Source organism: Pseudopodoces humilis, chromosome 2 (assembly GCF_049639895.1).
Source record: "Pseudopodoces humilis isolate 2021_Gansu_Grassland_sample_001 chromosome 2, ASM4963989v1, whole genome shotgun sequence".
In the NCBI taxonomy this organism is placed as follows: Eukaryota; Metazoa; Chordata; class Aves; order Passeriformes; family Paridae; genus Pseudopodoces; species Pseudopodoces humilis.
Window position 1 is genome coordinate 14,105,209 of NC_142201.1, and position 14,464 is coordinate 14,119,672.

Consider the following 14,464-nt stretch of genomic DNA (forward strand, 5'->3'; position numbering starts at 1 on the left):
AGAAGTATCACAGGAGATATTTCAATGCCAAGTTGCTTTGAACATCAGGTAAGTAGTTTGTTGCTATAGCCTGAAGTGTGGGTTTCCATCTGTCTAAATTACGTTAAGTGTCAAGTAGAAACACATCACCCTTTCACAAAAGCCTCATGGTTTTTCAAGAAGGTACCAATCTTGTCAGGAAATTTGCTTGGAAGAGTTTTAAGACTAGGGAGAAAGCATAAAACAAAAGCGAAGAAGTCTCCTGAAAGAGGATACATTTTGTGGGCTGAGAAAGTAACAGGAAGTTAAAATTAGACTCAAATGTATCAGTGTGATGACAGTTTCCTTACAGCATGTTATTGGAGAGTTATTTCATGCTCCTCAAAATTGTCAGGCAACTTCTTTTGAAAATAGAATTCTCTACTAACTTTTCCAGCTCATAAATGAAACTATACCAGAAGACTTTTAAAGCCTGGCAATAAAAGCTACCCTAATTTTCAGTAAAACTCAATTTCTGACATACATCTGGAAGTAAGACTGCACCAGGCAAAGATCTGGAAGAAAGGGTGTCTTTGGATCAGCCCTGTACAGTAGCACTGCGAGACTACAGTGAAAGTAACTCAGCAAATCACAACTCTCGCACTCATTTAGATAATTGTGCCAGGCCTAACGAAGTCCTTTAAGCCTTAAAGTGTCCCACAGAAACCTCATGAACAGAGCACTCACTACAGCAACAAGTGAAACACAAATTGTCACCATTCCCTATGTGTAAGACCCACATCACTGCCTGTCTATGCAAGCTGGAGCTGCTGCTAGCTGCTTTTCCCAGATGTGACCTCAAAAACCACTGCACAGGGGCAGCCAAGCAGCGCTCTTACAATGGGGTGGACAACCCTAAGAGCCACTTCAAACAAGGGTTTGTTCTCCCCTCTCACAACCCAAAGATGGAACTGGTACTAGAAAAGAACCAAAAAACTAAGATTTGGGGTCCAGAATTTGATAGTAACAGAATTAAATCTATGTTCCTTACTTTTACTAACCAATTTTTAAAATCTTTTTATCTCCCCCTAGTGGCACCAATACTTTCTTAGAAGGTATACAAGAAGCAGAATCATATTAACCTCTAGATGTTCCCTCTTCCTGAGAAAAATGCACTTATTGGCCTACCTTTATCCTTATTTGGAGTCTTCACAAATAAGGAAGAACAAACTTCACCAAAATACGCAGACACTCATAAATCAGAAAAGTCTTAAAATATTTTAGAAAACATTTCTTAGAACCAGGTGTTTAGATCTTCAAAAGGGCTTTCCTAGAAATCTGAAGCTTTCTTTGGACACTCAAGACAGCATTGCTGAAAGCATGATAGCACCATAATTACCCTCATTTTTAACTTCTTGGAATTCCTGGGTCTAATCAGCTGTCACTTCAGCTAAATGCAAAAGTACATGCAGTGCACAGTACTACAGTGACACACCAGTCTTGTGATGAAGATGTTTTCTAGCATTAATAACTACCTTCCTGAATTTCAATTACTAAATTCATATTAAGTTGCAGAAAACACATTGTTCTTCAATGTGTTAAATATGTGTATACATATATATGAAATTTACTTTTGAATAACAGACTATTAAAAAATGAACAAACAACCAAAACCCAAAAAGAACTTTGACTTACTGCAAACAATCTTTAATCATGACCACAGCTCCAATGAGAAACCAAACAAGATTATTTCTAAATAGAAATAAGTGGCAAAAACTGACCCATCTATGCAAAATAACATGTTTTTCTACTGCTCTTTCTGTTTTAAAGCCCAGTATGCCAGTATGATATGTTTCTCTCTGCCAGTCTCTCAATATAATAGATTTTGCAGGGAGAAAAATTGAAGCCTACAGGTATTCCAAGTACTAACAGGTTAGAGACAGAGCTAAAAATATACTCCCATTTTTTCAAGTCTATAAACTCTGTCCATAAGATTGCACTACTTCTCTACACACCTAATGATAAAAATCTAAAGAGAAATTTAGGAGCCAGCTTTAGGTACTCTGGGTTTCAAACTTGGGGAAAGGCTAGAGAAGGAGTAGAGAAGAAGCAGCAATCGTAGCTGCAATCTCCTAAACAAAACAAAGAGCTTGCAGTCTGGCTTAAGAAATGGGAAAGATTCAGGCCTCACCTAAACCATTCATATGGAAATCATTTATGGAAGAGAAGCCAGTTCTCCCCAGAAAAATGAAACACAAAACACATAGCAGTAAAACCAAATAATTCTATTGGATATGAAAAGTTACATGAAGATCATACTCTGAACAAAACTTCAGCTGCTGGAACAAAATAAGATACACCTTTAAATCAAGGTAAGCATTTTATTTTCTCTGATAATAACTCATTGTGATGCATTATATAAAGACATACAGATAGACTAATTTCAACCACTTTAGGAATTAAAATGATCATCTTAAATATCTGCATATTACTCTTGTTACACTTAGAAAAAGTCACTACAAATGTAGCAAGGGGAGCACTTTAGTCCTGGTCCCACATACCTCCTAGACAATAGAGGTAGAAGTGAAGAACAGTACCTCTAGAAAATCAGAGGTATTTCACTGCTATTTAAAAAACCTAAAACACAACATGCACTTTTGTACACACACACACACACACACACACACTCTGGAATTATATGTTGACACCCATGTAATGAAAAGTATGATCGGTTTTGTGAATTTGATAGTATGAAAGCAATGAATCGGATTTATGCAGGTTAAATTGCCCCTTTATATTAATAAAAAATACATATATAACTTAATGATGTTATCCTGTTGCTTTACTGTATATATGTGTAGGGTCACAGTGCATTTGGAGGTATTGTATTGCAATGCTAATGTGTGAATTGCATGCTGACATAGAAAAACCAAGAATTGCTACTAATATCCCCTTCGAACATGTGAATGAATTCTGCTTCCATTCAACGCCTATGTTACATTTTGTAAAGAAGTGGGAGCTTGTTCATGTGCGTGATCTGGTTACCTGTGAGATATTTGGGAGATTTTACCTGTCCAACCAAGCCAGAAGACTTTTAGCTGCTCCAATCAGATCCACTACTGATGTCAGAAAATCGTTTGGTAATTTGCGACTGGTCCTTCCATCATAGTGACCACTCCTCCTCCTCCCAGTAATAAAGTTCTGCAGATTTTTGGCAGATGCATTCAGTTTGTGAGAAAGGGTTTTTAGATTTTCTGTTTCCAAACCATAGTTCTGCATTGAAAAAAAAAAAAAAAAAAAGAAAAAGAAAATAAAGTTAGCTTTACAGATGAACAGGAAGAACCAAGAACAGCAAGACTGATCTTCTACTTCAAAATTTAACCATTCCTAATAATTAAGGCAGAAGTACACCCACTCAGTAATTTTTAAATGTATAGAATGTTCTGTTTCTGAAGTGCATGAAAAGAGAACAAAAGAAGAACAAAGTTATGAGTGATCCTTTAGATTGTTCTAAGTGTACTGAGAAAAACATCTCAAAGAAAAAAACTAGTCTGGAAAATTGTTTTTCAAAGCTGTGCATCACTGCCAGTAGATCACCAGAACCATAGAATGGTGTGGGTTGGAAGGGACCTTCAAGATCATCTCATTCTAACACCCCTGCCATGTGCACAGACACCTTTCACTAGAGCAGGTTGCTCAGAGCCCCAGCCTGATGATTAGGGATCATTACCCCATGTCTGTACTCACAATAATTCCTAAGACACACCTGGCACCAGGGCTGGCAACTAGCACAAGTATGCAGCATGGACATGGTGTGACACTAAACTGGTTTGTTGGCTTCAACAATCTAAGTAAGTTAATCAGCATACTTCTGTTCTTTTTAGCAGTAAAGGACCACCACAATCAGACCAGAGAACAGAATTCTGCCCTGGCTCAACCTCTATTCCACTCATTTAAAGTCAAGTTTTAAACTTTGTTTCCATTTAAGAGTCAATCTCTTAAATTGTGCTCCTTAGCTGTGCAGTAGAGACAGAATTAATAATGCAGAATTAAAAAATTGTATTAACAAACAATATTAACAAACAGTAGCTGTAAATCCTTCAAAAGTACAAATGTTACCAAAACAGCACTCAAGAATGCCCTGATTTAATGTTCAATTACAATACAGTACCATTAGCAATTTGCCATTTCCATAAAATATTTGTTTTCCTCACACACACAAAGAGTGATAGTTATTACAAAAAGGATTTAATTGCCTTTGCAAAGGAATAAGCAATTGCATAGATCTGAGTTTACTAGTCATCTAAGAGGAATTCCAGAATTCTGAAGGTTCTCACTTTAGCCAAATCACAGGGCATCACACAGCATGGGGTGCTGACAACTTGTCCAGCTGACAATGGAATGGGCTACTTGTTACAGAACACGGATTTTTCCTACCACAAACAATAAAGCAGAATGCACAAAGCCCCTCAGATTCACACAGAAAGATCTACTTACTAATGACACTCTGTGACCCCCCCAGCTCTCCTCCCATGCCCCTGGGTTTGCTTCCCATGCTGATATGTCCACAAGGAGAGATGGGAGAAGGGATACGCTTGTCAATGCTAATTTAAGGCTGCTGAAGCTTGTTTACCTTTTTTCTATAGGAACTGGGGGGACAGGGCGTGAGGTGCTGATTATTTACAGCAATTGTTGTGCTCCCAATCCAAACCATCTACTAAATGAATTTAATCCTCTTTTACTACACAGGCACTGCAGGAACGTTATACTGAAGCCATTCCCAGTGCGCCCCCAGCCCTTCCCAACATCCACTCCCACATCAATGGGGGCTCACGATGGAAAGGAGAGCCTACAGCACATGGCTCGTCTGCCATCTCCCAGCCAGCTGTGTGTGCCTGTAAACTGAACACACTTTGTGAGGGACCAACCAACAACCATCCTTCCACAGCAGAGAATGCACCATGGAACTCAGCCCCACGGGGCACTGACCACATACTAAGGTTGCACTTTCTAAAGCATTAGGGGAACTTCTGTCAACATCTCTATCTTGGGCAAGGAAGGCTTTGCAGGCATGTTTCTCAACTACACAGATGCTGTCCCTTGCCACCACATTCAGTCCCAATTGGAAGTCCAAATTGTAAGCTTGGGCAATGACTTTTCCACTATGTAAATATTCAAAAGCCATTATACAACAGAGAGCATTAGGTTATAAATAAAAATTAAAGGATGAAAACATTTAATTGGGATTGAAAAGTAAAATGTACTTTATTATGCAGCTCATAACTAATAACTTGTATCAGTTCAATGTAAAGAGATAAACATCAGATGAACATCAGATTTTTTTCTCCAGGTTTCTGTGCTTGGTCTGGCTGAGGGAGCACAATGGGGATTGAGGAGTGAGTAGGAGTAAGTTTGAAAAAGATAATAGGTTTGCTGTTACTTCATCCTGCTTCTTGAACATCTAACTCATTTAGGCAAAATTAATGGGGGAAGAAACAAATGGAAGATACTCTGGGTGAATGATAAATCACCAAAAATGTCTTAAAGACCAGCCAAAGCAAAGCCCACCACAGCAAGCCCCAACAACATGGCACTCACACCCCCAAACGTGGGGGTACAACCATAGGCTGCAGGCCAGCCACAGGGCTGCCCTCTTCCTGATACACTGAAATACTGAATTTCTTAATTCAGCATGCTGTTCCCTAAGGAGCCAAGTCTGATTATCCAAATATAAAACTAAGGTGGGCGAGGCAGGGGGTGTGTGGAGAAGGTGCCATACAAGCCCAGGCACCTTCTTGTCACACCAGCCATGCCCCACACAGGGCCCACAGCCCGGGGAGACCACGCCGAGGCCAAGGCTGGATCCCAGTGGTCCTCAACAATCCCAGTGTATTTCAACTCCCCCTCTTTTGCCATGTCCTCTCTGTCACCTTGTCTGTACCTCATCTGCTCAGCCAGGCAGGTGCTGGTTCCCAGCCTGTGTAGGCGCTCCATGCCCACCCCAGCGGGAGCCCTGGCAGGCAGTGCACAGACCTCCAGCACCACCAGAAAGTAAAGCACCAGAAGAAAATAAAATCTGCAGTATTGAGCCCTGCAGACCAAGCAAAATAACACTCGATTTCTTTTTCTACAACAGTAAAATAGGCTGCATTTATGTACATGCTTTTTTAGAAAATCAGCTACAAAACCTTCGTTCCTTCCTCTTAATATCTAAGTGATGGCCACCTACAGACACATTCTTTTTCAGAGTCCTTTTCTCACCAGCACATATGAGGGAAGGAAGAGGGAGCATTAACAGATTCAAAGCCTATTTTCACACGTATTCATCAAATGTGTGTGTGTGTGTGTGTCTCTATGTTCTATATAAAACACTGAGCTTAAACCACAGGTAAATTCAGTCTTACATGAGGATGGCACTGACTTTGGTAAAGCCTCCCCCTTATCATACAGATATAAAAATACAGGAATATCATACAGATAAAGCCAGAGATGCAAAATACAGAGATAAATTTCATGCAAAATATATTTTGAGGCAGCTGTGCTGATTGAAGCCTTTAAGTAGAAGGATCTTAAAACAGCAGCCAAGCCAACAAAATCCTCACTTTGTTTATCACTAATATTTCTGGCTCATATTAAAAGCAACTAGAGCTGTGTGTTCTAATACTGGGAAAAGCTTGCTTAAATAAAAACTGCCAAGTTTAATCATACTTTATATTTGATAATATACTATTAATAATACAGTTTTCTTAGAAATGCACTGCGTTTATTTTCAAGCACTGTAAGAAGATAATTGCAGGCAAAGGAGACAGTTCTTTGTTTTCCCCTAGTCTGCATTTAGCCAGCACCAGCACGAGTTGTGCTTTCATTAGCCAAAATATATTCACAGTCACTGAAAAAACCACAAAGAAATCTCTGCATGCCTGTAGAGATTATGAGAAGTGACACAAGTCTAGGCATCCACTTCCTCAATGAGAGGCCATGGAGTGTCCTCAGAGATACCCTGCCCCAACAGAAACAGCTCCAATGGAGCCTCTTCTGGCAATCATAAAACAAGAACTTGATGAAGCTGAACTACACAGAGTAATAGCTTGTCAGCAGGTGTTTGAACTAAAGGTGGTAGGAGCTATTAATAGACATCTTACCTGCTAATTACTTTTCTGTGGCTCCACATGACAGTGTGAGTGAGAAATTGTAGCTCTTTTCTTCACTTGCTGACAAGCAGCAGCTCTAATCACCACTGATGAGTTTTGCTGGGTATTTTTGTGAGAAGAGCCATCCTGGTCCCTCTGCCAGCCTATCCCTGCACCAGCACCCCAAAGGTAGGAAGAGAGTTCAAAAATGTGGACAAATGTGGAAGGAAAGCAACATTTTCTTTAACTAGCTTGATCAATGTTCAGAAGTTGTGTTCCCTGCTTCCATCAATTTAAAAAAAAAAATAAAATTTAGACCTCGTCTCTTTCCTGTGTTTAATTCAATTGATTCGTGTTGGAAGGGAAATGGATCTGACACTGTTAGCACAGGTTGAAAAGTAAAGTGTTCCTAACTCATACAGTGCTAACAATCTCTGCTGGCTTAGACAGACTGTCTAGAAGATGCCAGGAGTTTAGTTCAGTTCAGTTCAGTTCAGTTCATGCCAGGACTTTTTATACTGCCCATTACAAGTGCAAGGCCATCTCAGCTACCTAAATAAGCCAAGCTCAGATCTAAACACAGCACAACGTGCAACACAGACATAAGCACAGTCTCATTAACAAATCCAGAAATCCCTTAGAACAGCTGTCTTGATCACAACTTTTATGTAACCATGAACACCTCTACATCTCCAAGCACAAATGCTGTACCCAAGTTCAGTGACACTGTTTGACTCTTACAAACACTCCAAGACAGGGAAATGAGCATATGGCCTCTCTCCCTACCATTCTAAATCTGTGTCTTCTCTTTAGCCCAGAAAGCTGAAAACCTTGTGTAATAAAAGGCATGAAAACCATACTGCTGGAAACCATGTGGAACAAAAGGCATGCAGAGACCAGTATTAACTTCTGCTGAAGGGACACGAGATGGGACCTGAAGATGCTGCTGTAACACTGGTGCTTGTGGGCCATAAGAAAATAAAAGCAGTATCTTCACCAGACAGTGGAGCAGACAGCAGTACTTACATCAATTAATTTCTGCTGCTCCTCTGCAGAAGGCAACCATGACTGTATAAACTGAAGAAGGTGAAGGTTTATTTTAATTTGGCAAATATTTTTTGTAACACGCACAAACAATATATTTTAAAAAAGAAAGAAAATGGCAACCTTTTGAAAAGACAAATTTTAGTCTAGATAGCTGTATTTAGTATTAAATTATGTGTCAAGAAGTGCAACTTCTCAATTACATCTGATATATCTCAGTAATATGGATAACTATCACAAGGATGAAATAGTAAGTTCTCTTTCTAATGCAATAAAAAGTCATTTTCTACTTATTCACAGGATGAACACAGGAGTTTTAGGCAAGAATAGCATACAGCTGCTAAGAAATGGACTTAAAATCACCTCAGGTGAGTTTAATTCTTCTCATCACTATCTTTCAGTGCTTCCATCCTCCTCACTTAATTCTTGAGTATCCTTCCTGTATGTATTTTTTATTTGCTTTTAAACAAGCAGCCTGGAAACAGTGGAGTTCATAGGGTCTTCATTTCTTGAAAAGTGTGAGGAAGATTTTAAATGAACACTCATTGATTATTTTTTACATAGTATCTATGTGATTTACAGCATCACATGGATACCACAGCACATGGCAGCCATTTCAATACCACACCTGAAAACTTTTGGTGGGCAAAAATTCACCAAGAAAAGTTCCACCCTTCGCCTCCGAAGTTGATTTCAAAAATAAACAAAATGGATCTGAACCTCATTCTCCAAAGCATTTGGCTGAACACATCCCACAAAGTATGAGGCAGATAGCTTACCAGCCCAAAGCTGCTAGCAACTGATATCACAGCTTGTCATATGGAAGGTGCCTTATGTAACTTTATACCTCATCAGATCTGCCTACAACATATATTTCTAACGGCCCTTCCTCCAGCATCTCGAAATGCCAACACTAAGGTTATCTCTCCTTCAAATAGCACTGACATATGGGGTAATTTAGAAGTGCACAACACATGATCCTAACACATCTGTTTCATAAACACAGAATAAGTAGATAAGGACAGAAACCCCAGACAGCTCAAGTAACACTTATCATTTACTGTAATTATTAAACATACACTGATTAAAAGGCAAACTGTTTCAAAGAGTATAAATATTTGTCCTAAATGTTTATAGTCAGAAAAACACTCAGATGCATGATACATCTAGTCTTGCAGAACCCAGGAAAGATTCATAGTCAACATAATTATCTCCTTTCTTGAAAAATGCCCTTCTTTTCCTACACCACAATCAAGCAACACATCAAAATGCCAAGCCCTGGCCACACTTTGTAGCACTAATAGAGCAATTATACAAACTCTTCTTCTTTCTCTTATTCAATCAACAGACTCTGAAAGACCAAGTGCTCATTACTTTTTTTTGTTTTTTTTACTTTCTCATGTGATTTTGTCCCTAGCCTGCCAAATACTCTTTATTTCTCCATAATTTGAACTATTAGTTCCATATTCAGTTACAGGCATTTCCATAAGTCTTAAAAGCTAATCAGCAGTTTAAAATATTTTTTTGACAAAGGTAATTAGTATTGTTACAAACACAACACCTTTTAAAATAATTTTGCATTGTAGCAGCTCTTTTTATCCAGTCTGCTTTTAACTGGGGGTTTACAGCTTTATAAATGTCCCTCCCAACCCAAGCCAAGCTATTACTCTATGAACCAGGGTATTTCACACTTGCCCAAACCTCCAAGCAGTCCAAAAAAAAAAAAAAAAGGGAAAATACCTCCAAAAACAACCCCACCAAAAAACCAAACCAACAACAACAACAAAAAAACACATCTAGAATCCACAACTGATTCTTGATGCTGGTGGGAAGAAGGATGTTCACGCTTTGTATAAAGACATATTCACTGCCTTTGGCACACCACAGGGTTTACTGCAGTTCTGTGTAAAAGATTTACTAACACATTTTCAATGTGATCTAAATGAGCTATCAGAGACTCTTTATCCCCTTAGCTTTATTGATCTGGTGATGGACTTGAGGATTTCCTGCACTGCAGTTAGGTTAGCTCAGACTGAGGACAGGAGGGCATATGATATATCATATATAAGCAGAATTTTAACTTGCAAAGGGCAATAGTGAAAAGGGTAAGTAATTCTTCTGCTATGAGCATTCACAATACTAACAGTAAAGTCCACCTTCAGTAAAATATAAATCTCCATTCTGAAATGAAGCCTTTCTCATTTAGCATCATAATGATTAAATCTAATATTCACTATTACTGACAAAACAGTTTTAAAATCTGACTAGTGATAAGTGCAATGGAAAGTATTTCTGTGTGAGAAATGGCAGGAAGATGAAATTAAGATAAAAGGCATAATTCTTAAGAGGAATCAAATCATTCATGGGTAAAGTAGGTCTATTTTTTACATTCATTTGCATATAAATGTTTTGTGTTAGTGGTAAATGATAAGTAATTTCATGCTGTTAGTGCACACCAATGTTTTCTCTGCAAAATAATAATGCCATTTCATCTGCTGCAATCTTCTAGCTTTACATATTCAAATATGGTATGCAACAAATTCCTGTGCAGCCATAGCAGATTTAACTAGCTAGCGTGAAACTAGTACTGAAACCAGTATGCTCTATAAAGCAAAATCTGTTTTGTTTTTTAACCTAACTCTATTCTTCACAAAAAATGTCCTGAAGAATTATTTTGTAAATTCACAGGGACTTCATGAAGTTCTTTGTTAATGAAAAACTTCAAAGCATCCAAAAATTATTTTTAAAGCTTTTCAAATATTCTTATAACAACACGTCCTACTTTAAGATCTCTGTTTAAAATATATTTGCAAATTCAAACTAAACTAATTTAATCTTCATGCAAACAAACCAAACATGATATTTAGGAGAAAAAAAAAAAGGAATTTCTCTGAGGCATCTCATTTATCAAGGCATTGTGGTAAACTAGATCATTTTCCTAAAGATGGAAGAAGCCATGTTGGGCTGTGGCTGTGCAGTCTTCAGTCTTTGTGTTCTCCAGGTAGCATGTAATGTTTTCTGGGAAAAAATGGTGATACTCAGTTTGGTAAATGAAACTCCATCTCCTGACAAACAGATGATAGAAAAATAATTATGTGTATTTCTTTGCTTTCTTCAGGCCACTTACATATAGCAGGAGCTACAAGATTCCCTGATGTGCTCCAAATCTGATGACTGGTACACTGATCTGATGGCATTATCTAAGTAATTTGTTCTTTATTATACATTTCTCTTTTTGTAAGCATCATCTCCTTTTTTCTCAATTTACTTTCTACTGGCATTGTTCACATTCAGTTTTTAAAGCAACTCTCAAAGAAATAAGGCTCGTCATATTTTGTGTGTGGATGAAGTCTGCTACACTGTTGTTTTGTTCATGATTAAACAAAAAGGAGTGTAAGACTAGCTTCACCCTCACACACATACTGAAAAGGATGATGTTGAGGCCAAGATCCTAATGTTAATCTTTAGAACTAATGAACAACTGTATATTTTATCAACTGGGAATAGCGGAGAAACACGGCACTCAACTCAGTAGTTTCTCCTGTATCTCTAGAGCTGGACATGTAGTTCCTTAGTTTACCATTTTCAACCAGTTTTGAGATGTCAATTATTTTGAGTGATTTTGTTGGTATGAATAAAAATGCCCATCCACATCAAGTAAAAATCTACCTGTTGACACTACCAGTATGATTTCATGTCCCAGTTTAAACAGAAAGACAAGAATAGGAAGATTTGTCTTGCTGGAAATAAAATAATGCCACCAGCATTTATCCATCATGGTGGCTTCTCAAGGTTTCTCACTTTGAAAAACATGCAACAAACTCTTAGCAGCATCAAAATACCATCACAGACCTCACTACTTATTTCTTCTAAGCACAGAGAACATTTCCTTTATGGTGCCCTTTCTGACATATGCATTTTGTAAAACACAAAGTTGCATCAAGGCATGATAATCTATTGAACATGCTCCCACCTTCAGTCTGAAGGGAGGGAAGAGACAATATTTTAGTTAGATTGCCTGTCCTCTTCCAGAGCACATTCAGCTCCAGCGATGGTATGCAGGATGTACAGCCCCACCATTAACAGCAAGCATGACCTGTAACAGCAGTAGCAGCTGGGCAGAAACTTTATTCCTCCTTCCCTGAAGCACCACAGGAAGAGAAAACCTGTGAATCTCACCCCCTGCATGCTTGCTCTGTTGTCAAGGGCACACAGTATGGCAGGCTGGCAGCCAAGAGAGACTCTACTAAAGATGGATAGCATAGGCCACCATTTGTCCTCTGATCAGCGCACAAACACTGGAGGATCCATTTGTTGCAAGTGCTGATGACAGGAGGCGAATAATGTGAGAGACCATAGCCAGCCACCCACCAACCTTCTGTCAAAAACCCATGAAGAACATCCTTTAAATAGTGTTATCATAACTGGCTCCCAGCTATTACTGTGCCAGTTTGTGTGTTTAGCACAGTTCAACAGCCCCCACTCATGGGTCCCTTGCACTCTCCATATCAGCCAGAAATGCTTGTTCAGACTCTCCACCTTCCCCCGGTAAGAAAATGTAGCCCCATGAACCATAGGCACGCTACACAAAGCAGCTGGTTTGCTGTTTGCCATACCCACAGCTGCCAGGGAACTGCAAGCAGAAGTTTGCCCCCAAAAAAATACTGGGAAGGGGTGGCAGGAATAAAGAACATCAGCAATCAACATTGCAGAAGCTTTCCTAAGTGACAGCAACTCTGTGTTGGAAAACTCTCTCCTGTAGAGTGGGAACAGGGATGAACAGTGGTAGGGGTTCTGTCCTCTCAGTTGTCCTCAATGCCAAAAATTGTTTAGGTGGTCACTCACTAACTCAGAAAGAAAGGGGGGGGAAAATTTTCTTGGTTTTTTTTTATTTTTAATTACCTTTAAATCAATCGGGGGTAAGCTTGCAAGGCATAATTTACTATTCATAGCCCATCATGCCACCATGATGTCCAGCATCCAAAGATGCTTAACAAAGAGATATTAAGTCATTTGGAGCATATATTTGTAACTCATGCTAAGTTCTATCATGAAACCTCTGTCAAATTCCAGTAAAATAGAGAAAAAAACCCAGATAATTAAAAAAACCACCTTGCATAGCCACTATCTGAATTAGCAGTTAACCTACATCAGAGAGTCACAGGCTTAATGTTCTCCTAAACAATACAGCTAATATTAAAGTCAAATCAGAAGAAAAGGCAAGCCCTACTCAGGCTAGACACTCATGGATGGAATAAATAAAGTAAAGCCTGTAAATATAGGACCAGTCCAGCCAAATGGATTGCCTATGAATTAAATTTTCCAAGAGGTTTATCTGATTGGTGAGCAATAAATTCAAATTAAGTTAACTAAAATCAATATAACAATAGAATTTGTATCGCCGAGGAGCCACTGGGAGCCATTTGTGAGATTGTAAAAACCTCATCCTAGAAGCTGCAATCTGAACTCATGCCACTGTGTTTTAGCAATGTATTTTAGCAATTTTCTTTAAGACAAACTCAGAAAAGCAGACAATACTGTATGTACAACAAGAACCAGGAAGAGAGAGACTTGCTGCATGCATTTAAGATGCAGCATTAGTCTTTGCTAGAAATTCTTTATTTTATATTCAACTTAATTCCATATACTTTTGCCTAAGATAAAGAAGCTACAGAGATAAGTTGTGTTTGTTTATCTGAAGATATCTGTAATTACATACCAAAGAGAAAATAAATTTCAGCTAATAAACAAGGTTTTTTCTTCCATAGAAGTAATTTATTTTTCAAAGAGACACAATCTGTTTCTCTGAGTGACTGGGAAAAATGTTCATTGGTGTTGCCCATAACTTAGACTATCTTTCTCAGTTAACTGAAGTATTTACTTTCTTGTTTTCTTTTACACCATCTGATAAGAAAAGTACTTTGTGAGTAACTCTCTTCATGTCCCCTTCGATGTCAGTAGCTTTTTTTAAGATTGCAACTTCCTTATTTAAAAAACAAATTGTTGAGTTAACTTATTCACTGACTCATTGCAGTGTTACTAGAAACAGTATCCTACAGAAGATAATCTCTGTTTAAAATCAAATGTTTTCCTGCATGAAAAGCTTTCTTCCTTTTTTGAACTTTTTTTGGGGTACGTTTTATTTTTTTCATTCTCTCTTTTTCTTATTACGCTTCACAACTGTTGTTGCAATTTTTGGGGTATTCAGAAAAGCTGCTGCATATGGAAAACCGACAAGCCCTGCTGAAGAGTCTTTCAGCCGACCGTCTTTGATTGCCTCTCCCAGGATTCAGCTTTCTTAAAAGCTCCTTCTAAGGCTTGAAAAACAGTAT

General features: G+C 38.4%; 1 protein-coding gene across 7 annotated transcripts in view; it reads right to left on the bottom strand.

Annotated features, from left to right (window-relative positions):
* CNKSR2 (connector enhancer of kinase suppressor of Ras 2) overlaps positions 1-14,464 on the bottom strand; it is a 207,826-nt gene that overhangs the window by 156,274 nt on the left and 37,088 nt on the right. For all 7 annotated transcript variants that reach the window (XR_015772050.1, XM_088052277.1, XM_088052276.1 and 4 more), the window contains exon 3: positions 3,029-3,231. Coding sequence is in view for 6 of the 7 variants with exons in the window: in XM_088052277.1 (XP_087908403.1) it covers positions 3,029-3,231 (203 nt within the window). In the remaining variant the exon portion in view is untranslated. The remainder of the gene's footprint in view (positions 1-3,028; positions 3,232-14,464) is intronic.